Genomic DNA, 26,233 nt, shown 5'->3' with positions numbered 1-26,233 from the left:
TGCTGGCTCTTACATTGCAGGCTTATATGTAGTTGCTTAAGGACTCATCTGCCTGCTGCCAGTGAAGCTTATAGCCGTGCCTGTTCATCAGCATACACCAACTGATAGAGAGTGGGAGTAGTTGGCTATTTGTGGTGGGGACTTCATTCTAGTCCTATCAGAACCTGAAGCCATGGCAAAATAATTTAGCTATTATAAATTGGGAAGAAAAAAAAAAAAAAAAAAAAAGGCAGTTTTCTAGGTAAATAGTTGCCTATGTGAATAGTTGCTGAAGTGACAGATGACCATTCTCTCACCTGCTGGTGTCTTGTGAGGCTGAGGTCTAACAGCTGCTTAGGTTAAACACTAAACCCTCAAATGTAGTTAAAAATGGAGTATTTACAATTTTACTGGCTGGGATTATTGTTTCATTGTTTTAATACTTCTGGTGAAATACTGCAGAATGCTGCTTGAGGCACAGCTTTGTATGGGCCTCTAGAACTTCTGGCTGTTTTTCAGTCCTTTGGTTCATGACTTTATTTAAATTTTACTTTATGGCTTTTTTTACTTCTAAAGCGTACTTTCTGCTAGGCTTTACTGAGAAGGGCATGGTGATAGCATGAGATTGAATCTGATTATTAAAACAGTCTTACGAAGTCCATCAGGTAAACTGAAGCAATGATGTTAAGTAAATATTTTCATCTAACAACATCTGTTTTGGGTTATCCTAATAGTATTTGAGGATGTTCATAAAACAAAATCTTATTCAACTTCACATATTCATTCCTTGCTCATTTTTCAAATATCCTTTTGACAAGTTAATCATGAAACAGGAGAAAAACTCCCTTCAACTTGTGGGAATGTATAGGAAGTAACTGTGAAGCCAGAGGCCGGAGGCTTTATTTCTACTACTGCTTTAACTTAGAAAATGGGTTCTCAGACTTCTTTTTTGTGTTAATGCAGTCTCATGACTTTAGGTCCATCGCTTCAGATTCTGTACAGTTTTCCTGTCTCTTAACCCCGCTCACAGGATTTACATACTTTGGTTCTCATCTCTCAAGGTAACTTGTTAGTTACCTTGGCTCATAAATAAGTGTATGAAGTTTATAGCAAGGACGCTGTCAGTCTTTTCATAATGCCAGGAGTGCTTACCAGGATTGTAGTTCCAATTGCCCTCATGAAGATGAGGTTCTTGATGCATCAGTGTTTGGATGATGAGTTGTAGATGGGCTGTCAGCCTGGGAATACTGTTTGTAAAAGGCATTTTGTCTCAAAAGGTAGTAATTTTTAAGGATGAAAGGAGGAAGAAATGTGCACTGTCAGTGATATGTCCTCTTCATTCTTTGTCATACAGAAGTGATAGTTCTCAATTTGCATTTAAACATCATGCTGCTTTGTCATCCATCTATTCCATGTACAATTTTTAGTTAAATTTGCTTAATCAAAATCTTTTACTTTATCCTAATAAGTCACTTGGCTGTGCAGAAGTCTCAAGTGTGTTTTTTCAAGAAAGGCGTTATCACTGATTTAAAAACAACAACGATAACTTCTCACCTCTTAGTTCCCATAATGCCATATAGAGTGGCATTAATTCTTTCCCTGCTTCTTAAGTCTTTGTTTATCCTTTTACAGTGTTACCACAGTGCTAGCCTTTTTTCTAAGCTACTGAAGCACTCACGTGGTTCCCGACTTACAGCATTAAAACTGCAAAAAGCTCTTCAGCCTTCTTTTAAAATTACTGAATGAAAATTATCCTAATCTGGTGATCTATTACTAAGTATTTACTGTAGTAGGTTTTTTGTTTTTTTAAGCATCTTGCTGATTTTTTGTCAGTGGGACGCATCTAATTCTTAGATAGTGGTAGGACAGTTATTTGTCTTTCACATAAACAGAACAGAATATTTACCAAATAGTTCTGACTTTCTGAATTGTTGCTGACAATTCTGTCATTTGTTCCTAATAGCTTTCTAATACTCTTATGTAGGAATATTTGATCCAGAATTCTGTGTCCTCCTGCTTTCCTTACTTATTTCTGCAGTTCCTGGTTTCTGTACTGAGTTTTGTCAACCTGGCTGTATCGGTGGGCAGCGGTAATTTTTCCGCATGACAGAAGCTGAAATGTAGTCAAGAATAGTACAGCTGCATTTACACCTGCATAGTTTCACTCTATCGGTTTAGTTAATCTTCTCTGAAGTGCTGAAAATGAATCTTGTAGTTATTTTTATTCACCAGATGCACTTAAACTTGTTCCATATTGTAGTCAGCTCTCTGTTCTGTGATTATGAATAGTCCCTTCATAATGAGAGCGTACACCAGAATCCCAATCCATCAGAGGAGAGTAAAAGCTGAAACAAGTCTAGCTTCTTCAGATACCAAGAACTCAGTTGAAACAGTATTTTGGCTTAATTTCCCCTTTATACTTATTTAGGACTAGCTCTGGAACTTAATGAAGAAGCACGGACATATGGAAATTTGGAAGCACAGAAATAAGTTGTAATAAGGCAGGTGTAACCTTCATTTTTGCCTGGGTTTAACTGTTAAAAATCAAAGGTTGCCTTGATGTTACCAGTGCTTGCATGAGTTTGTTATAATGTTAGGGATCAATTATCTTGTCCCCAAAAACTATGTAGAAATGACCGGTAATGTTTTGGTGGCACACACATGCAGGCTGGAAGTGGCCATTTGCTGACGGCCTTACCACCTCAATGTATTTGAATTCCAGTTATGTGTCCAGTTGTATAAGAATCAGTGAGGCTTTTGCCTGTTCCTGAAGGTGCCTTAAGTCCATCTATTAGTATGTTTAATAATGTGTTGGTTTTTTTTTTTTTTTTTGATTCTTGGTGCCTGTTAAGAATATACCACTTCTGAGTTACTTATAAGCATCTTTTTCTCTGTTGATTCAAGAGTTAGATTTGTACCTTTCACACAAAAGATAGTTGTGATGCAGTGTGAAATGGTGAGCTTCTTAGTATAGTGGTGAAGCTCAGTTAGCATGCAGGTGACTTTGGACAATGAAAATGCTTTCTGCAGTAGTTCTGCTGGTGTTACTGCACACATAAAGAGTCAGTAAAATTAAGTGTGCTAGCTTTTGGATTCCCACAGCTCAAAGCCTTGCATTTCTTTCCAAATTATTATATGCATGCAATTAAAAGCAAGACAGTCTCTGATGTTAGGAAGGAGTGGATTGAAGCCTTATTGGCACCAAACAAATTTTTTGTGTAGCTGCATCCTTTGTTTCTAAAGAAGTGCTGGAGGTGACTAGGAAGGTAGGCTGGGTAATTATTATTTTTTACGTTTCATCATAAATTTATTTTCTCATCTTTACAGGGACAGGATGTCTGTTACGATCTGATCCAGCATAGTTTTTGTTGTTTCATAATACAATTTGTCCAGCTTTGGCTTCATTATAGAGATGATAGCTGAGGCACTGATTCCAGAAAGAGTTTAGGATTGCCTCAGTGCTCGGTTAAGGCTTCAGAGTTTGAGAGGAATTAGAGTTAAGGATGAAAACCTACATGTTTATTACTAGAGTCACTTCTGCGGAGTAATCAGTCTCTAAATGCATCCAGAAAGATGTATGGAAGCTTCAAGGAAAAGAGGAAAAAAAAGAGAGCAGACCCAAACATTTCATGGCTTGCATTAGTACTAATCTTTGGCAACAGCTGATCATTTTCACTGGGGGAAAAAAAAAGAAAGAAAAAAAAACAAAAAACAAAATGAAACTAAACCAAACTACAGTGCTGAGCTGAAAAAGCGCTGGGTTCAACTTTTTATGTAGAATGACATTTAGAAACTGTTTTCATTTGTTTTTGTAAATACAGATTTAGGCTTTGTACTCATTGGGAACCCAGAGGAGTTTCTGAAGGGGAAAAGATGTTCCTATTAAAATGTAAATTTGTTGAAATAGTCGTCTCAGGGGATACTGTGGTATTGTAATTGGTTCTTGAATTAGATGGAATAAATGCTCTGTAGCTGTGTGTAGCTGTTTAGAAAGAATGCTCCAAGCAACAGCTGATGGCTGCTTGTTACCTGTTGATGGCATGAAATACAATATTTAACACTTACTCTTTGAGATTATTGTGTTTATTTTATGTTACAAATTAAAAAGCTGTGTGATATTCAGCTGTGCAGTCATAGTCATGGTAGAAAACAGAGCATGGAGTTTTGTGTTTTAATGATGTGAGTGTAGTCTTCTACTTTTTAGATGGATTAAATATGCTGAGCTTTGAACGTTCAGATTGGACTTGTAAGTTTTGCCTGATGGGGTTTAGGTTTGGACTTGATTTTTCCACTCATGTTTTAGGTGAGATAAAATGAAAAACTTGTAAAATACTCTCTTTTTTTCCTAAGGCAGGCACTATTTTAGGAATATGTAGATGCTTGTTTGGGATGGAGAGGCAGAGTTCATGTGCTTGTGAATATGCATCCTCTGAATTGAGACTTGAGAGACCTTTGTATTCATGAAAGTGCAAAGACTTTTGTTGACCTACTAGCTCAAAATAACCTTAAAGTAGTTTGTACTTTGTTTACTTCTTTCTAGTGCTGAACAACATTCTTCCCTGAATGTTTTCTTCTCTATGAATAGTTTATTCTTTTACTTGAAATTTAAGATGAGAAGGGGAAAAAGGGACAAAGGAGTGATTTGTCTTTGTTTGTTTTCCTTAGATATCTTAGTCTTTTTTTAGATCAAAACTTTTTATTTAATTTATGATTTTATTTTATTTGTTGCAGTGCATACTGAAAAATTTTAAAGATCAGCTATAAAGGGTGTCTGTGTGTCACGTTAACTGAGAAGTCCTGTAGAAATGTAACTAGGTACTCAAGATCAACTGAAAAATGCATTTACTTTTTCAATGCGTTTACTTTTTCAACCTTGGTTCAACCTCTTGTTCCTCAGGTCTTCCTATCTGTCAGGCAACCAGAATCCTCCAGGTGACAGCATTATGTACCAGGGATTGTTCATATTTGAAGTTTAATACTTTGTTACAGCATGTCTTCAACTTTGAAATGTATAGCAAGATAAACTTTTAAAATATTTTGCAGGTTACAGGGGCACAGAAGCAGTGTGTCAGTATGCAGTAAACTATATTGACATTTGACTGACATAACACTCTTAACAGTAAAAAGACTTGATCATTATGGTTTCTTTGTCTAGTTAATGGGCTGCTTACGAGTCTGTGTTTCATCTTTTCTTCAGATATTAGGATTAAAGAAGAGGAGCCTGATCCAGAAGAGTGGCAGCTCAGTGGTGATTCTACATTGAATACCAATGATCTAACACATTTGAGAGTACAGGTGGTAGATGAGGAAGGGGACCAACCACATCAAGAGGGAAAAAGACTGCGACGAGTAGCTTGCACGTGTCCCAACTGCAAAGAAGGTGGTGGAAGGTATGTAACTTGCAGTGTGATACAATGCATGTAATGATGAGAACAAATAGTGAGGAAAAAAGGGGTTAGTTACCAACAGTTGGCTACAATAAGAGAAAACTATGGGTTTATGCAAAAGAGCTTATGCACTGAAGGACTGCTACGTTTGTTTCTGGGCTAGTAGATGGAAGGAGAGATTATTCCATTCTCTCTGAGTTGCTCCATTAAGATCAACTGGAAAAATCTGGACTTAGATGCCATCTAGTACAAGTGAGGAAAGTAGAATGTAGCTCTAAATAATACGAAAATGAAGTATTTTGGAATATGTACATCTGTGATTGGATTCCTATCATATGTCAAGGGCTTGATTAAACAACATGTTCCTGCATTTCCCCACTGATTGAGCGTTTTTTTCAGTTTGATTGCTTTGGAGTGTTGTAAAAACAGCTATCCAGGTTTTCTTCTTAGTTTCCTAAGGAAAAAAACAGGATTGTATATTAGATCTAAATAACTTATTTTAATTGACTGATTGTTTTCAGTGAAATTTATTGTAGTAGGGCAAATACAAATACTAAGTTTTTATTAGCATAAGACCGCAGGGCTCTCGAGGAGGCTGTTTTATGATTCTGTGTGTCATTAAAGTATTTTTCAGCTCTTCTTTCTTAGCAAGATTTTATTTTAAAACACTTCATTTCAAACATATTGATTATGGATATGAGACGTGGGGCTAGTAGGTGGCATTTACAAGTGAAAATATTTAGCCTAACTTTGTGTTTGATGTAATTGTGCAAAGACTTCTTTGCAGTAGGCTAAAATATGTTCATTTTTATAATACGTTGTTATATAAAATGGAAATTGGATTTGTGAGTACTGTGAAAGAGCTGGAGCAAATGTGGCCATGTTTGTTGTGATTTCATTGGCCCTGCTTTGAGTCTGTGAGTTTGGCCTTCAGAGGTTCTTTACAAATGAAATTATACTGTAAATTACTGAGTTTTATTTCAAGAACCTGTGTAGGCCCATGGCTTTAAAAGTTTAAAATAAGTACTCACTAAATATTTCTATTGCCTAGTCGTTTTTTTTTCTATATTTTTTTTCTATATGTTGTAGATACTTTTCAAGTATAGGGAGATAATGTTAGGCAGCCGTGTTGAGTAAAAATTGTTTTAAGACACTTCATGGTTCAGGTTGGATATTGGGAAGAATTTCTTTTCTGAAAGAGAGTGGTCAGGACTAGAATGGGCTGCCCAGTGAGATGGTTGAGTCACCGTCCCTGGAGGTGTTCAAGAAATGTAGTTTAGACGTTGTACTGATGGATGTGGTTTAGTGGGGAAATATTAGTGGTTGGTGGGTGATTGGACTAGATAATCTTGGAGGTCTTTTCAACGTTGGTGATTCTGTGATTCTATGGTATGACAAAATCACTTTCACGTGTTTTCATCACCAATGAATTTGTTGGTGGTGTCTGTGGTTGCAGTCATAGAATCTTTGTACATCATCTTTTTTTGTTGAATTCCTATATGTAGTCCATTGAAACCTGGCACAGACATTCCTAAGTTCTTGGTGATGATTGGCTCTGCTCTGAAGATCTGCTCAAGGGACAGCTTGGATTGAGATTTGCTTCAGTCTAGGAGAAAACTGACAATGTTACATACAAAGACCACACTCCTATAAACTGTAGGGGTTTTGCATCACCCAGCTTTCTCACGCTCTATTCCAGGTTGGAGTGGCTTTAATTTAGATGCATCTGTACTTCAAAATTCTCTTACTCCTAAATGGAGTTACTTTGACACCAGATTTTAAAGTTGAAGCTCCAGAGAAAAAATCTTACTGAGAGATGGTTCTGATAAAGTCTGGAGAAGTCTGACTGAAACTCACTTTGGAACTGGGGAAGGAGTTGAAGCCAGATTTAGGGCAGAGGCGAGATAGATAAGAATCTATAATCACTGTTTAAGGAAGGTCTGGGACACATTAAACATCCAAAGTAAGCAGAAAAGTAGGACAAGAAGTCAGGATCTGAGAAGAATTAGGACTGTAATAGAAAATGGATAGTGAAGGAGACAGTGGTTGGGAAGCAGAAAAAGAGCGAAAATGCCTACAGCTGCTGGAGTAACTTTCTCATCAGAATGTACTTCCCATCAGAACTCCTTCAGAGTCTAGCAAAAAGGAATAAAACCCATCAGAGGAATGTGTTTTTCCCTCTTTGGTATACATCAGTAGTGTTCTGTAGCTCCTACGTTTGTTCATTATCTCTAGTGCTGGAATGTAAAGTTCTGTTTTGTCTCTCTGATGATGATTTCTAGAGTTTTAAGCAATAGAACATTTGCTTTCATAATTTTTTGAGATAGCATTTAGTGTTGTTAAAATGATGTTAAAGTTACAAAACCGGAAGTTGGAAGTTGGCAAATGCCAAAGATACTCTGAAACATTAATTGCTTGTGCATATGCATTATGATTTGCAACAGAAGCACATGGGAAACAATTCTAAAGTGATATTTAAATAATATGTAAATGGTAAGGTGAGGAAAATTGATTAAATCAGCATGAAAGAGCTGAATGGTGGTTCGCTTGATGAGTACTGTCCCTCAAGTCCATCAGTGCACTGAAGGAGGTAGGAAAAGACTACATGGCTTCACACGTACAGACCTCATCATAATTTCATCTTTTGTGTAGTTGCAGTTGTAGCTAGTTTTAGCATTTCTTGCCTTCCTGGGGGAGCAAAGGAGAATTGAGGGTTGTTTTTCTTTGTGGGTTTTTTTTGTTTGCTTGTTTTTGTTTGTTTGTTTTACTCTCAGTAAAGAATTAGAACACATTACAGTCTTCAGAGGATTTTTGTTTGTACCAGTTTGGTGAAGTAGAGAGCCACTGTTAGTGTATTTAGCAGAGGAGAAGATAGGAAATAAAGAGGGTGGCGTAGTGGATGTGTAAATTAAAACCTTATAGCCTCGAGTATATATAGTAGCTAGGGGATGGTCAGGGAGAGAGGTAAGCCTCAGAGGACGACTGATCCCAAATGGACTGTTTTAAGCTTACAGTTAGTTTGGAAGTCAGGTGAAAATTTCACTCTTAATTCCATCTGGAATTACATTGAGTTGTAACTACTACTGTCTGGATCTATAGAGGAACAGTGCTTCTGAGTTCCATTTCAGGTATGTAACTCTAGAATACACGTTCTTAAAATAACTAAAAAGCCTTTGTTTTACTTGAAATACTTAATTTTACTCCTAGAAATACTGCTGGACAAAAGTCTGGTTTCTTAAGTAGATGAAGGTGTCTCCTGTTGAAACCATTGCATTCAAGTACGGCTACTGGGAGTTGTGGTTTCTGATCTTTATAAAGCTAAAATATGCCATGAAAATACTTAGATGTTAACTGATTTGAAGACTCAGGTTGAAGGGTAGGTCTGAGTCATATCTTTTTACTGGGTGATGATGGTTGTTGGCCAGTGCAGCAGGAAAGGCATGTTAGTATGACCATGTTAGGGCATGGTGCCACGCTGTCACAGCTGCAGAGCATCCAGACATAATTTGGCTCATACCCAGTCTCTTTAGTTAGAGCACACATGAAACTAACGTGCAGATGCCTATCAGAAACTGTGCAAGTACACTCAGTGACTCATTCATAGTAGTCTTGTGCATTTCATTCTGTGAGTTCTGAACCTTTACTTTGCTTTGGACTTCAGAGTGTGCTTTAGAATTCCCTCACATTAGGTGGCGTGCTCAGAATTACATATGCTCTACCACCTGAGCTGACTGTGAGCTAAACCTTGATTTCCTTCAGTCCAGACTAAAGGTTCAGTTAAACAAGTTTGAACGATTGACTTTGAACTCTTAATTATTTTAACAAACTTTGGTTGTTATTCTATATGAGTTGTGCCACATTTATATACCATGTTATATAAAGCTTAAAAAATACTTGCACAAGTTAGTGTGCAAGTAACTGGCACTGGTACAGATTGCCCAGATATGTCGTGGAAGCCCCATCCTTGGAGACCTTCAAGCTCAGGCTGGACAGGGCTCTAGCAACCTTATGTTGCTGTAGCATCCCTTTTATTGCAGGAGGGTTGGACTAAATGGCCTTCAGGGGTCCTTTCCAACTCAAATGATTCTGTGATTGTGGAAGGGAAGAATAGAACATACATAGAGAACATGCAAGGATAGAATAGCCAAATACTTAAAAAAAAAAAATAAAAAAATCTGTATACAGAAGATAGTGGGATTCTGTGGGGAAATCTTCAAGTTACCAAGATCTTAGAATGAGAAGAGATGTAGGGGTGCTTATCTATGTTGCCACAGAAGTCAGCTACACTGGATGGTCAGTTACTGGATGTTTTGAGCTACCAAACAAGAAGACCTGAAGGACTGTCAAGAACTTAAACATAAGGTGAATGAGAAATGAGCCCAAGAACTGACCATCTGGTTGCAGTGGGACAAAAGGAGAATTACATATTTTTTTTTTTTTTCCCCTTCTGGAGTCTGGAGAGTCCAAGAGGATTCCCTGGATTTGTGCTGCAGGATAAACGCTTCTGGAACTGCTGAATTTTGTGTGATGCAGAAGCTGAGAAATTAGAAAAGGGGGCAATCTAAAGACATTTTATTAAATATCTTTGAGATTGGCTGATCCTCAGCTTATGAATATTGAGATTTTGTGTAGGTGGCAGTATGCAAAGCTAAATGCCTGACATTAGAGCTGATTTTATTTTTCAGTCTTGACTTGAGGGGAGCCCAGGAAGGAGTATGAACATGACAGTTTAGAAGTAGCATACGTTACCAAAAATGGACATTTTAGTTGGAGTAGAAGATGTAAAAAAGGCAATGTTTCATCCAATAAGTCTCTTGGACTCTTGAAAAGTCTCTTGGGACTTTTGAAGAGAAAAAGAAAAATACATTGTCAAGCAAATATCAGTGTAATTATGATGGAAGAATTTAAGATATTAGGTCAGATGTCAGAGCATTGTTTGCAAGAAATTTATAAACAAGCTGGAAAAGACACATGAACTTTCTGTAAGGCCTTGGATGAAGGGCGATAACAAAAAAGAGATTAGAATCTTTTATGTCATCATTAGATAACGTTAGATGTAAAACAGAGATGCTCTGAATTCATTGATGAGAATCTGGATTTCATGGTTGCTTGGCAGTTCCATCAGGTACCAGACAATTGAGTGGAAGTGGAGCATCATAATGTGAGGAAAACAAATGTCCTGGAGAGGCCACTAAAAATTCTATAATTTTTATAATTTTATAAATCCTTTCTGCAGTAATGGAGGAAGGAGTGCCAATGTTTTTTTTAGAATCCACTTAGGCTGTTAGAGGTTAACATTGGTGATTAATAAGGTGGCATGATGCTTGGCTGCATTTTTCAGAGTCCTTCTTTGTACCAGCATTTACCATTTGTATATCTGCATTGTCAGCCAGATCTGTTCTCTGGACTGTGCCTTTCAGCAACAGCCTTCCACTGGCTAGACTGGTCTCTTTCTCTAGGTCTTCGTAAGCTCTTATCTCTGCAATGGCTTTATTTGAAGTAAAATCTTAATAAATCTTTTGTATTAGGTGCTTATCCTTAATCAGTCACCTAGTATTTCAGTTAGAAAGCATCTTAAAATAGGTATCAAGCTCAGGAGTTTGGATTATACTGCCTGTTAATGATGTGTTCATTGTTAAGAATTTTATTTCTGAAATACCAAGGAATTAATGTAAATATCAGCAAGATCAATAATTTCACTGCCACTCCTCATAGTGGAAATACACAGGTTAGGATGCTTATTCTGTGACCCTCAGCTGCTTCTTGAGTTTCCCCAAGATGCCAAAAGTCCCATCTGTTCTGCTCCCAGTTGCCAAAATCTCTAGTTTCCCTTTTGACAATTGCAGTTATTTGTTTTTGTTGTGCTTTTTTTTTTTTTTTTTTGTCAAAACTGAAATTGGGATAAATTTAAAATATGAGTGCTTCAGCATGAAAGTAGTACAAACTGCTGTAATGATTTTATTTCCAGTTTTATAAACGTGTATGTTCATTCAAGATTACATTTCTATTACCTAAACTTTACGTGCTGTTGAATTTATAGTTTGTGGGATGTCACTATAGAATTTAGTTCCACCTTGTGGAGCATACTTTTTATTTGAAACAAAAATAAGAATCTGCTCAGATTTGTTTGCAGACATTGGTATATCTAACCTCACTTACATTTATGGCCACTGTTTAGGAGATCAGAATGAATAAATTCACTTTTATTATTATTATTTTTTTAACAGAGGCTCCAACTTGGGAAAAAAGAAGCAACACATTTGTCACATACCAGGGTGTGGCAAAGTGTATGGGAAGACTTCACATTTGAGAGCTCATCTCCGCTGGCATTCTGGAGAGCGTCCATTTGTTTGCAATTGGATGTTCTGTGGCAAAAGGTTCACCCGCAGCGATGAGCTTCAGCGACACCGAAGAACACACACAGGTTTCCAATCTTTGATTCTGGAGCCTTTCACTACAGAAATGTCATGGAGAGGGCTTGGATAAATAGGTTTTAAGAGGAAAACAGATCTTTGGATTGATTGTTATGCAGTACAGTACTTCTAAAATCAGCTAATATTGGATGCTTTTGGTTTGGTTAGGTGTACATTTCGGTAGCTCTGAGGAGGAAAAACAGCAACCTTACTGAGTCAGAACTGACGATATTTAAATTACCTTAATCAAAATACATTGATTCAGGTTCAACAATGAGTTTCATTTGTTTGAACTGGATGAGAACTGTTGTGGTTTTGTTTTGTTTTGTTTTTTTCTTTTCTTTTTTAAAGCAGAAAGAAAAGAAAATGGAAGGGTAGATGTCCAGGGGATTTATGTGTAATTTAGGAAATGAAGGAAGAGCACATTGATGATACATCATTCCATGTCTTCTAGTTTCTTGTTAGAGCACTGGAACGCAGAGTTCATGTTTCTCCTTTTGTCTTTTTTTTGTCTTGTGTAACAGGTGAGAAGAAATTTGTCTGTCCAGAATGTTCAAAACGCTTCATGAGAAGTGACCACCTTGCCAAACACATTAAAACACACCAGAATAAGAAAGGTATTCACTCCAGCAGTACAGTGCTGGCATCAGTAGAAGCAACATCTGATGATACTTTGATTACTGCAGGAGGAACAACACTTATCCTTGCAAATATTCAACAAGGTTCTGTTTCAGGAATAGGAACTGTTAATACATCTGGCACCAGCAATCAAGATATTCTTACCAACACTGAAATACCTTTACAGCTTGTCACAGTTTCGGGAAACGAGACAATGGAGTAAATATTACACAAGATACCTATTAATTGTGGTTATTTTTATACAGTAGTGAGAAGAATATTGTTCCTAAGTTCTTAGATATCTTTTTATTGATGTGCAGAAATTTTTGGATTGACAGTAACTTGGTTATACATGACACTGAAATGCCTTACTTTGTATGATATTCCATAGTATATTAAAATGGTAAAATTGCATGGGTTTTGTAGGTACTTTTGGAATCTAGAAGAGATGAAATTTTACCAAGTTATATTAAAAAAAAAAAAAGAATTTAACGATGGAAATGGTAAAATGGTAGTCTAACCAAATGCATCAATCCTGTGTGGTTTAGTGTAAAAAAAATAAAAAAAAAAATGAGAACATGTTGGTATTTATCTATTGTAAGATAAAAGAAGTTGATGAGTGAAAAGAAATCATGTTATGATAAAAGAAATTTTGTAATTTTCTTGATGACTGGAATTTTTATTATGCATAACTGACAAATCAAGTTTCCAAGCAAATGTTACATAGTGTAGGCTTTACTTAGCTCATCAACTTGTCATTTTGAAGCTAATTATTTTAATTAGGTTAACTATGTACAATATTTTAAGCATTACTCTTGTAAGATTTTGAAAACTACATTTTAACATGGAACTATAGGGATAGTCACCTTTTAAATCCTATTGAAAAGCCATGTTTAAGATTTAATTTGCCAAAATGATGTCTTGTTAATATTCTTTCAATAACCAAGGTGGGCAATATAACCAATGTTAAAAAAAACTTAAAATGTTTAAAAAAAAAAAAAAAAAAAAGTATGTATAGGTTGAGGCATTTGGGTGGTAAGGCAAACGTTATAGTGAAGTATATCCCTTCTCTTGAACATTGGAGGACCAAAAATAAGGTGTATTGCGTCTCAGCAGTGATTTTTATCAAATCTTTTTCCAAAATCATCTGTCTGCCAGGGCCTTAAAAGCCATCATGTAAATTACCAGTAAAATATAACATATGCAAGTACAACGGAAAGATCACTTCCATATTGACAGTACTCCTAAACATATGGATATAGTCATAGTGAACTAGGGGTTTTATGAGGTTTTTATTTGTTTGTTGTTTAGTTTTTGGTTAGTCAATCTGCATTTAAATATCAGCCATCTTTCCTTTTTTGCTTCTTCCCTTAAAAATTGTATGTATCCAGTACATTTAACTGATAAACATATATGTTTTTTATTATGCTGAATTTTCTTTTTTTAATTACTGTTTATATTTTCAATTATAGAAAATGTACAAAATGAAGTTATATAGCCAGTCTATAAGTGCTATACCATTTTCCAAAAATGTACAACAATAATTACTGCAGTTCACCTATTTACAAACATTTGGAAATCTGTTCATTTGTTATTCTAAAAACCACCTCAAATTTAAAGGCTACCTTATTGTACGTTTAAAGTGTATTATAACAGTGTGGTAGTTAATAAAACACTATTTTTTTTTCTTTTGACTTGAGTGTACTGTACTTCTTTCTTTAATGGTTAAGATGTAATTTCATAATGTATCTTAATTGCCTGGGATATTTCCTTTTTTCAGATGGTAGGAAATGGGTGGTGGGAAATAAAAATGGTGTTTCCTCTCCTCACGGGTGCAGAGATGGTAAGATATCACCTCTTTTTAGTACATGAGTGCCCAGGCATTCAGGTACAGTACTGGAGGATCTGTGCTTTGTCATTGAAATGAGTAGAGCATGAAGAAAATATAGGCCCTATCCTATAGAAAGTTGTTTTTTGATCCCATGATGCTTAAATGCAACAATACATTCAGACTTCATGGTGAACTTCATGGTGTACAAGAATTACAGTGGCCTTTTGCTTAAAGCATGGGAAGAAATAGTAAGTACATGGGGAAAAAGCCTGTGAGCTTAAAAAACGAGGCTGGAAGATTGAGGTGAAAGTTTTTGTTGGAGAAAGTAAGACCAGTGAGAACTGAGACAAAGAGACTAATTGTTGCATTTGGTGCTAGGATGAAGGTGTAAAGCTTGTATTTGTGACAAAAGAAGTCTAAAGTCTTGAAGTATCAAACTGCCAGAGAACAGACTAGGATAATTTAAGATAAGCCATGTAGAGCTCAGCTGAGGAGAATTGGAAAAAATCATGAAAGGAAGATTTTCTGCATTTGCAGTTTAATGGAAGAAAGAATAAATGCAAATCTTTTGAGACTCAGAGAAACAGGATTTGACAGGTACAAGGAAAAGAGAGTTAATTCACCATCAGTTTAGTCTTCTGTTTAATAAAATGAGAGAATGAAATTGGTTGGGAATTGGCAGGCATAGGAGATGAGAGAGTTCTGCTTAAAATTGCACCGTTCCACTGATGCTGTGAATATTTCAATGTTCTCTGAATCCATCTCCTTTTGGGTAGGTGGAGTGGGTTTGGTTTCTAATAGCTGTTTGGTTCACAGAGCATTTTAGGTGGCGACAGTTTAAAGGAATGTTTTGTTGCTACGTAGCTTTGAAAGATATTTTGGAAGAAAGAAATTGGAAATGTGTTGTAAAATCTGATGGAAAGCCTACAGTATAAGGGCCATCTGGCTAATGGCTTGCAGCCATGGTGCTTATATTCAAGAATGCTGCTGTGTTTCCACATTTTGCATGGTAATGACTTTTGAAAGGTCTCTGCTCATCCTTAGCACCAAGGATGCCAGTCATATGATACCACAGCAAAACTGTGCCACCTGTAGAAGACTTTCTGAGCTTACCTGTGAATCACAGTTCTTCATGTGTTCTTGAAGATGCTTGCTTGCCATTTTTCTTGCTTGTTGGTAAAAATCTATACCATTTTGTGTAGTTATTTTCATAGGAGGCTTTTGTTATAGATTTTTGGTATGGTAATCTTAAGATCACTGGATGTTTTATCTCTTGAGGCTTGATGCAATTGCTTATTAAAAACACCTTAGAACTGGTTCTGCAACAGCATGAGCTTGAAAGGCCTATGATTTCAATTTCAAGAGCAGGGTATTCATTTTCAGTAAGTACAAAGTCTGGACATAGATTTGCTGTAATCTAAGAATTTCTGGGCTTGTTCCTGAATGATATGGTTTGATCCTTGTTATTTATGAAGTACAACCAATTCTTGCAGAAAAGAAAAGGTTTTAATCATTGCTAATTACCGGGCCAAGAAGCAACATGATTGTTGGGAGAATGAAACAATTGTGAAGAGCACATTTTCTGGTTTTAAGATACAGATTTTTTTTCTCTTGTAAGAGACTCAGAAGAGCTCTTCTTTCAGCTCCTCTGAACAAGAAATATCAGGCTTCGGTTTGAGGTATTTTGAGATTCTGGAATCATTTATGGTGAGCCCTCCCATGGTGGGACTTCAGGAAAACTGGTATGTTTTCTAATAAGTTATGGTATTAGTGAGTGGGGACATGGACAAAACAGTCACCTGTTAAATAGCTGTTAGTTTCTTTAAAGGTGAATGGGATGTGACTCTCTTTCCTCCAGCTTTTTACCACTGCCATCACCACCAGAAGTGCACGGTGTGCATTCGTGAGTAGCGTGGAAGAGGCTGATGTGGCTGACTCAGATCTTCTCTGGCAGATTATCTTTTCTATAAAAAGACTACCACCATTTGATGCTCTAGAATTGCTGTTCATCACTACTGCAGTACATTCTGGTACATTTTTCCTAAGATCCACGTTTGTGGGACATCTGCTAGAATCACAGTTGGATGTGTAAGTGCTCTGTGCAGTCCCAAAAATTGTTCCAAAAGGGACCAGCAGTTAAATTACAAAAATGTGAAGTTACTTACAACTGTGCTGTTAATTATTTATTTTGCACAGTGTCTCAGCTTTTGTGTGGAACAAAAGTATTTGTATTTATCTTTAAGGTATCAAGTACAAAATATACTGTGCTACAGTTTTCTGTATATGCCTATTTGGAAAAGTAATGTTATTTGAAGAGTTTTTGTTTTCAGCCAGAAGCCAGAAATGTAGCTGACAGTTCACTGGGGTGGTAATTTTTGATCTGTCACGGTGATAGCAGCTGCAAATTATGTATGCTGGGTCCTGCAGTTTATTGGTCTTTGGGACCTAAAATTGCCCGTACAAGGGAAGTTCGCTGTTTACATGTTTTGAAATCAATGAAAACACAAATCAGAGTCTGCAAACTGATTATACACAGCTATTATTCTCTGAACACCTGTCAGACAAAGACCCTGTGCCACCTTCGGTGTTTCTGCTAGGAACTGTATCCATTTTGCACGCCCATAGGTACTGCTGGTTTGCATCAGGTTATTCTGTGATCCAGTTCCTGAAGGGCGATGGTATCAAAAGGAAACATTTTATGTAAGAGATTCTGTCTATGTTCACTACTTTTCATCTTGAAAGTCAGAAAAGACACTTCTGGCTCAGAGTTTCTGTGTAATTTCAGAGCTCACTTTTATCACAGAATTAAAGAATCGTTGCCTCCTTGCACTTGACTGAGCCTGTCAGGGTAAGTTGAGGTTTGTATTCTCAAATCCAAACGTTACCAAATGGGTGGAAGAATGCTGTGGAAGTAGTCTGCAAGGAAATAGCCTTTACTCCCTACTATACTTTCTTTTCAGTTGAAAAGGCCCACTTGGCATCGATTTTGAACTTAACATGAGATGGACACCACCAAGAAAAGTTCCAAAGCAAGACTCAGTGTTACAGCTTTCTCATCTCTTCCTGAAAGGACTGGCAGCTTAAATCTTAGATGTACTAGTGGCATGTCTAAAGATATAAGACTTTTCTCCCACAAAAGTACTTGAATTAGAATAGTTTTGCAGTGACTATGGGTTGCTAGATCACAGCAAGTAACATTCTACTATAAATAATTTGTTTGATAGGTAGCACTGTATAATCCAACATCTTTCTCAAGAAAAGTTTTCCCATGAGAAGAGCACTCAGATGGCTGATCTGGCCATGGACAAAATGTTCAAATCTGTTAACCAAAGCAGTACCATACATTGGGCCACTCAGCCTCTCACACTCCAAAGTCCTTCCTTCTGCTTCTATCAAACTTACTCTTCTTTGCAAGTTGTTCATAGAATTTTATTAATAATGTATACACACATACACACAAAAGCTGTTTCTTTAAAGATGTTTCCTAACTGGATGTTTTCCTCTTATCAGGTTGTGTTTTGATTTGGCAGACACACACTTGGAAGTAACAGCCTATCCATTTAGCTGCAAGCAACCGTTCCTTGGATTCTATTGCATATGTTCACCCCATGGTGAGGCATCATGAAGGTGTTTCTGATAGGACACATCTACGTTTGCTTGTTAAATCCTCATTTCTATTCTCTCTGTCTAGGCTAGTGTGTAAATCATTAACAGTACATAGGGAAGGTAACTGAATACAAAAGAATTCTATTGCTTTTACTCCTTGTAGGTTTTTGAGATACTTTGCATGTTCTTAAAACCATTATTTTTCCCCAGTACTACTAGAGTGTAGTTCTAGAGCTACAAATAATGCGAATGGGAGACTTATCATTGCAAAGCATGGCTCCTGAAATTTAAGAAGCCATTTCTTGTATTGCTAGCTTGGCTAATACCGACTGAGGCTTTTCTCCAGTCCTTCCATTTCTCCGAGCCTCTACTCTTTATGGTCATGTTCTCCATCTGTTTCAGAGGTGTTCAGCATAAGCTGACTTGGCACTGCCTGCATCTCTTACTGTGTAAGCCTTGGATCACAGCAGGGACCTCTGCTATGGACTTAACATGAATAAGCATTTATTGTTTTAGTGTGGCTGGAGCAGGGCTGTATCTCAGCACTACGTTTGTATGCCACATAAAGCTTTCCAGCATTCACGATGCTTTCAAAGCACTCCTTACTCCCTTTTGGTTCTTTGCTGCATTGTGTACTGTTTTTTCCCCTTTATGATTCTCCTGCCAGGTCAGTTGCCCCTTCAGATGGTACCGCAAACTGAGACAGTGTGTGCTAGACTGAGGTTTGCCACATAAATGCATTATAGGTTGAGGATTTTTAGCTTTGTGATAAGTTTTTATCTAGCAAAACATGTGTTATTGAAGGCTTTTACAACGTAGGAGGCTAGATATGCATTAATGATTGAACTGTGGCCTGTTACTTGAGAGATGCCTTAGCTGAATCCCATCACTTCATTTAAAATACAAGAACAGCAGGGTTTAGGAAGTGGACTGAAAGTTAAGCACCAGGTCCTGCTTTTTGGTAAGGGTCTGGGCCCTGTGGGGGAAACCCACAGCCTAGTGTAAGAGCCTTTTCCTTCCATGTGTAGGGCAGATGGGGGCACAGCAGGGGCTGAGGGCAGTGAGGGCTGGAGTTGCAGGTATGTGGGTGTGTGGCTTAGTTTTGGAGGCACATGAGGGACACTGCGGATGTGAGCACTGTCACACACAGGCCCAAATCTTCCTTTCTTAGCTGAACTCCAGGGGAGGGGGTGGGAAGAAAAAAATTTAAAAAAAAGGCCTATAATTCTGTGGTTATTTATGCCAGAGCTACTGCCTGAGATAACAGGATTTAGTAGTAATTTTGCCGTGTACATTCATAGATGGTTTTTTTCTAAATATAGTGTGTCCTAAATACATAATTATTTAACAGCTTGAAATGCTTCCAAAGGAGCTATTCAAGTCTCTTCTCTAAATAACACATCTTTTAAAAAGATATCAATACTTAAGTCATTTCAGGATTTCTCTTATAGTTCCTTAAGGAAAAAGAAAAACAAAAAAAGAAAGAATAGAAAAGCACAATCTCCCTCATTCGGTATTTACATGAAGGATTAAAATAGCAGGACCTGGCATATTTTACAGCTTTTCCTTTCAGCCGTGCATGATACCAGACATCAGTGCAGAGGCTTCACTCTGGCTTCAGGAGCAGGTACAGGGGTGAACTGTCACCTCCCAGCTTTAGCCCTCTCACTGCCTGTGTTTTCAGCATTGCTCTGCCTCTCCCACAGCTCTCCCAATTTCTGAGAAGCCTCTGGGCTCCTCCTGCCTTCTTGAGTAAGAGCAACAGGTGCCTCCTGTCTGTCAGCCTCATTTATCTGCTGCAGACAGAAAGCTTTGTGGTAAAAGTGGTCAAAACTTTGTTCTGGTCTGTGTGTAAGGGGCATGGTGCGAAAAATAAACTGAAAAGGGAGCCAGGAGTTAGCTGTGGTCCGGTGTCACTGTGAGCAGCCTTTACTTCTGTGAGGTTAAATAAGGTAGAAGAGCTATTTGTGGATAGCTGTACTCGGTCACAGCATAGGCTTTAAAAACGGCACAAAGTTAGATTACCCAATCTATGTGACTTCATACTGTAAGGCCTACACAAGTAAGCCAAACCATAATTTTCATTAAAAAGTGTAATTAAATATGTGCACTCATAACTTATTGATTGCGAACAAGTTTTATGTTTTCATTGAGTTAGGCTCACATCCACATTTATGACAGTAATAAGGGATTTACTTATAAAGCTCCCTTCAGTATTACACTACAGAACAAGTTAAATGAAACATCTTCATTATTTTGAGCAAGGCTCTAAATTATGTCCTGATGGTCACAACCTTTTCTATGGCGTAGAAACAGGCTGGTTTTGAAGTTCAGCACCAGGTATGTTAAGAAGGGATCATAAGTTTTGGAGTCAGAGCATGTAAATAATTGTAAAACATTACAATGCTTTTTAAAAATAATTATAAAGTTACCTAATTTAAAAACAAAACAAACAAAAAAACCCCACACACATTTGACATATTGAATGTAAACAGTTTGCAGGCTGAATGCTTAAAGAGTGGTGAACGTGTGCATAATGTGATTTGTTTTTCTAGAGCATTGTTAGTACATATTAGTGATCCCTGCAATTTGAAATGACGTTTCCTTCTGAGTATAATTTAACCCGTGCTTAATCTAAGGAGCACTTGAAGCAACGACAGCTGGAAAAGATGACTGAGGCCAAAAGTTTCCTGCTCTTTTCTTGCTCTGTGTTTGGCAGCACAGCTTGCAATTTGTCAATTGAGTGTGTGAAGAAGACTCTGCATAGCAGAGCTAAGTGTGGTCCTATCAAGCCAAGACTTCAGAAACAGTCTGACACACAGGTACAGTAATTGATGCTCACTGAGTTTATAAAAGAGATCTTGTATCTTTTGATTTATCTTTATATGTAAATCTACCAAGACCATGAAATACTTCTCCTTATTATGACGGATTCCCACCTCTTGGAGCATGAAAACTGTGTGTTCTGAGGAAGACAAGAGTAGTGAAAAGGTCCAGGTTTGGTTATAGGTGTGCAAACTAGGAGACCGTGCTCTTCTACTTCTAATCAGCCAGCTAAGCATAAATGTTTGCATTAAATAGTTAAACTTGCATTTAGCTACTCACTTCGATGTGTTTCTCCATTTCAAGAAAGCCTACAGAAAGTCTTCCAATGGCAGTCTTAAACACCGATCCAGTTATTTTGTTTTAATTTAAAGTTTACAATTTTTGTTTTTTTCCCCCAAGGAATTTTGTCTTCATTGATATTCAGTGGACACAGAATTTCATTCAGGGTGTTAATTTGAGACAGCTGTTTTAATGGGAAACATCTACTACATTTGAGTCAAAGCAGACAGCTTCTGTCAGCTATCTCTCAATCCATCTTAGCACTTTATCTCTCTTTCCCTTCTCTTTTTATCTCCCTGGAATCCATTCTTCTGTCTTCAGTCTCTGTTACAGAAGGTACAGATTAAATATATTTTTATCCTTCCCGCACATACCTAAGTTCTCTGGCATAGAAAATGGTGTGTTTATTTATTTATTGACTTTTGCACCAGTCCTCCCAATATAGTTTCTACCAGTGTTATCCAGAACTTCACCAAATCCTACAAGAGCTGTGTCTTCCATTTTTAAAGGCTCTTGAACATAAAAATAATGACATGATCACAGTGGCCCACAGCCTGTTTGAGAATGTCATGGTTCAAAGTCTGTAGTTTGCACTACTGAAAACCTGAATATCACATGAAACAGGTCAGAACCTCTCTTAGGCAAAGCTTGGCTCTCAGACTACTCAGCCATTGGAATGGCCATTGATTTGGATGTTTTGATCATCTCTGAGTAGATGGCTGCAAACTTTATGGTTGGAAATGTACTTCAGAAAAGAAAAAAGATGTGTTGAGGACTACTGGCTGCAAATAGAGCCTGATGAAGCAAAGTGGGAGCTAGCAGCTTAAAAAACTACTAGTTGCTGTGGAAGAATGGCACTATTTCTGAAATGATGAAAGCACAATTACAAATACAGCAGGCAAATAATAGATTTAGTAGTGCTTATGGAAATATGTTGCTGAAATAGAGGCTTCTGTACCCACACTGAAGAGAATAAAAAATCAGGAAATTGCACAATTATGACAAAATTCTTTATTTTGAGTTTCTTTTTTTTTTCTTTTTTTTTTTTTTTTTTTTGTTTTTGTTTTTGTTTTTGTTTTTCCCCCTTGGTGTCTCTGTATCAAATTCAGTTGTGTTCTGACTTCATTATACTCAGCTTGGCCTTGCTGAAAAAAGGTTAAATAGTGTGGTCAGCCCACATACCTCTTATGGATGTTCAGGTAGATTAGAATGGAGACAGTGTGCAAAGATCTTTTAACCAAATGTTTTCTAGAACATAAAAGACTTGGAAAGAAAAGGTGGAGCTACCTGAAAAATAGTGTCTTCAGAAAACACTGATGGGTGAGTGTTTATGAAATACGATGAGAGAAAAATGTAGCAGCTTTGTGTCTGGCAGGGAAAATAGGAAAAAGCTGATGGAAACAAACTGCTGGGTAAAATAATAATAATAAAAAAAAATATTTGGCAAAGCAGCAGACAAACACAGATTCTAAAAGAACCCTCAAGCAGCTTACCATCCTTAGAGGCCAATTAAACCCGAATCAGTCAGGAAAGACAGAAAGAGCCCTCTTCAGGCTTAATGAAAATTTATATCAGGCAAAATAAAGCTTGGAGGTTATTGGCATATCAGGCGTAGAATGCTAAGAGAAACAGGCTAGTTTGGCTATTAATGATACCAGTGTGGTATTTTCATTTAAAACAAAATACATTTGTAAGGTCTTTGAAGGTTTTCTGTGTCCATCTGTATATTAACAAAAAATCAGCTCCAGCTGACTAAATAATATATGTAATGAAGCAAATATGCCCCCAGGTTCCTGCTGCCCAAATCACCATTTGAAGCCATCTGAGTAAGAAAAAAAAAAAGAGAAAAATATCTTCAGAAAAATGCCAGCTAGCTCAGAGAGCAGATCTTTTGAGTACCTCTTCATGCCTTACTTAGCACCTTTTATAGACCGGATTCTGCTCTTGGAAGTTGAGATGGTGATTTTCAGGAATGTGGTAAAGCAACTCTGTTAAACTTCATTGTTGAACAGCATATCGGAAGGATGTAAGCGTCACCATAAGCCTGGCTAGCTGCAGGGTCACCAGTTGTTCAAAAGGGTAAACAGATATAGTCCTGTCTCTTGTTCTTTATCCTTATGCCTTGGACTTGCACCCATTTTATTAATCTGTCACTTAAAGATTACTTTACGAGCATATTAAGTTCCATAAGAGGATAAAATCTGAGTAAAATTGAGGAAATTTGTGTTTCCAATGTTCCTATAGAGTCAGAACAAATAGAAATTTTTTTTCAAATAGCAAAAAATTGGAAAGGTTTGTAATTCAGGGTTTAAATCAGTACTTCTCAAGTTCTCCCATGGAAGAAAAAATAATATTAGGTTTTTCAATTGAGGCATATCCCAAAACTCCATGTGACTGCCATCTTAACTGTCTTGAAAGCCAGTTGCATTTTGGCTGGCAGACAACACAGACTCTTCTTTCACAGCATGATCATATCATAGCAAAAAGTTTCAGAGTGCCTCTCAATTTAACAGCGTTTCAGAGGCAAGATCTAAAAGTCCCAAATTGCAAAAGATAAAAAGAAACAAGGACTAATTTATACTTGATCTAAAAGGAATTCCAAATCAAATCCTGTATCTCATTCATGTCCTCAGGGGCAAATAGAAGCCTGAAGAGTTGAATATGTGAAGCAGTAACATATTTACCCTTTTTCTCATTACCTGGTCTGTGGGTGGAGCTGAAGGTTAAGTACTCATTGTGTCTGGCCTCAGTTTTTGGGAACAGAGTGGTGGACAAGAAGATGCATATGAAATTCTCATGATGTGCTTTCCTTTGGATTACTGAAATCAAAACCAGAGTGGTTTTTTGGGTTGTTTTTTTTTTTTTTCATTTTCATAAAGACACCGTAGGACTTTTCCTTGACTTTTGATCTTGTTGGAGATCCTTGAGGCCTTCTGAAGGTAAGCAGCTTTTTTCCTTTATTTCTGTGCTTATGGTTTTTGCGCCTGAGCAAGTCCTCATTTGCTGCAGCCTGGGACTTTGCTACTCTGCTGCTATTGCTGCATTTCCCTTCATATTATAGTGTTACACTTGGGAAAAGTGAAGGTGCAGCAAAAGATAATTTAGCTCTGTATGGGAATACAAGGGTTAAGGCCTGGGACAGCTGAACAGCTGGAATATGTTAGGTTTCCAGGAAGGCAGCTGGGAGAGGGAGTGTGAACTGCCAGCAGGTGGCTGGGAATGGCAGAATAACTCAGTGGTGGCACTGGAGGAGTGCTCTGTCTCTTACTGTGGTGACTTGACTGATTTCAGCAAAAGCCTGTTTTTCTTTGTAACATCAGATCTTTATCAAAGTTCATTAAAGTAAATTTAGCATTTCTTTTAAATATAATAGGCTCTGGATTGGCTCAGTGGTTGTTTTGACTCTTTTTCTTTGGCTTGTTTGTTTGTTTGTTTTTGCAAGATCTCTTAAAGCTTTACCTTGTTATTTTTCCGATGAGAAGGACAGAAGTGGTTGAGTGTCAGATGGGGTTTGTGTGAGACACTGATGTGTACCTTAGAATGTCTGCCTCCACAGTAAGCTGACACTGTTTTGTTAAGAGAGGATGTAAGCAGGCACGTGTGGGAAGAAAGGCCTGCTGGGGTTTTTCTCCCTTCTCCCGTAAGGGAAGTTTCATTGACAAAGACAGCTGCTCTTACCACAGCCATGCTTTGCTATGATCTGCAGTGCTTTTCTCTGTTCTCAGGAGTCTTAGGCTTTCGGAGGGCTTTACTTTGGTTGGTGTGCAAGAGGCCATCCCTGGTCCTCAGAATTTGCGTAGTGTAAGATGAGAGGTGACAGATGGATACAGATGGGGGAGCAGAAGGACATGAGTCAACATGGATCTGGGAGGAAAGCAGTTTTTTCAGCCTTTCACTGGCACAGTGGTAAAAGAGAGTTCGAAGGAAGATAATACTGTACTGAACAGGTATTCCTCCCAAGCATGAAGTGTAGAGTAAAACTATTTGACTGTCTCACAAGGTAGTATTTAGCAGAATTGGAAGAAACATACTGGAATAACCAAGTTGAGAGATTATGAGAGCCTGAAGAAGACTTCTCATTGAGAATGGTGGGAAAACTTTGTCTTGTGCTTTGAGTTGCGAAGCTGTTTCCCCACTGTTCCATTTTGCTATGTCTTTGTTGGTTGTCTTTGTTGGTAGGATGTAGTATGTTCAGATGAGCTGAGACTCAGTGTTTGAGTTGATTTGTTAAGATTAAAACGCATTTCAAAAACAGATTTCTGTTTTTGTAAATGGATAAAAGGACCATCTGAGAACTTAGAAAACTGTGTAATAGAAAATACAGTTAAGAATTGGTATTTATTTTTGTTTCTACTAGCCCATTTTTTTTCCCACCAGGATGCAATCCATTTCATCTGTGTAACAGTAGTGAAGCCTTATTAATCCAGTTGATGCATTGGATGCTTAATGTTTTAAGAGAAGTTTCAGCACAGAGTGGTTTCTAAGGAAAAAAAAAAAAAAAACAAACAACAAGCAATGCTGGCCTATTATAAAATCATATTGGCAAATAAGAAAATGGTAAGTTTATTGTCATTTCTGATGAAGCAAAATACTGCTTTAAACTCATGTACTGATAATGACCTGGCAGTCTATACCAGGGTTTCATGACAGTAAGATAACAAACAGTGACATGGATAAATTGTCATGATGTGCACAAAAGAAATATGTGTCTAATTATCATTTTGATGAGGATGGTGCATTTGGTTGTAAAACAAACAAATGTGTTGGTGGCTCTATGCAGCAGTAGTTTGTTCTTTGAGTTGACAGTTAGTTCTGAGAAACTTTGTAGTTGTTTTTTTCTACCTAATGATATACCTACTGTTCTTCTGTCACCGGACAAGGAAATATTCTTAACAACGAAAATGGATTTCATACTGGAGGTAATGTTTTAAGTTCTTTGTGGAAGCACAAATGAAAGTAATTGTGTAGCATGATAACTGGGGGATCCATATTACGCATGTTGATCCATATTACGCATTTGAGTTGGGGAGGATCCAGTGCAGAACTTGTGTACGTACCTATTATTTAGGTTTAATATGGAAATATTTGCAGGAGTCCTGATAGCAAGGACCTCTGGAATCAACTCTTTGAAAGGATAGATAATAGCAGGACAAGGGGAAATGGTTTTAAGTTGAGGGAGGAAAGATTTAGGTTGGATGTCAGGGGGAAGTTCTTTACAGAGACAGTGGTGAGGTGCTGGAACAGGCTGCCTGGAGAGGTTGTGGATGCCCCGTCCCCGGAGGTGTTCAAGGCCA

General features: G+C 37.4%; 1 protein-coding gene across 2 annotated transcripts in view; it reads left to right on the top strand.

Annotated features, from left to right (window-relative positions):
- SP3 (Sp3 transcription factor) overlaps positions 1 to 12,884 on the top strand; it is a 30,059-nt gene extending 17,175 nt beyond the window's left edge. For both annotated transcript variants that reach the window (XM_052675423.1, XM_052675421.1), the window contains 3 exons: positions 5,177 to 5,369; positions 11,594 to 11,790; positions 12,304 to 12,884. In XM_052675423.1, coding sequence (XP_052531383.1) covers positions 5,177 to 5,369; positions 11,594 to 11,790; positions 12,304 to 12,620 — 707 coding nt within the window. In that variant the 3' untranslated portion in view covers positions 12,621 to 12,884. The remainder of the gene's footprint in view (positions 1 to 5,176; positions 5,370 to 11,593; positions 11,791 to 12,303) is intronic.
- The last annotated feature ends 13,349 nt before the right edge of the window (positions 12,885 to 26,233 follow it).

Source organism: Tympanuchus pallidicinctus, unplaced genomic scaffold, assembly GCF_026119805.1.
Source record: "Tympanuchus pallidicinctus isolate F22 unplaced genomic scaffold, pur_lepc_1.0 scaffold15, whole genome shotgun sequence".
Lineage (NCBI taxonomy): Eukaryota > Metazoa > Chordata > Aves > Galliformes > Phasianidae > Tympanuchus > Tympanuchus pallidicinctus.
The sequence above is the reverse complement of the archived record's forward strand: the minus strand, read 5'-3'. Positions and strand labels throughout refer to the sequence as shown.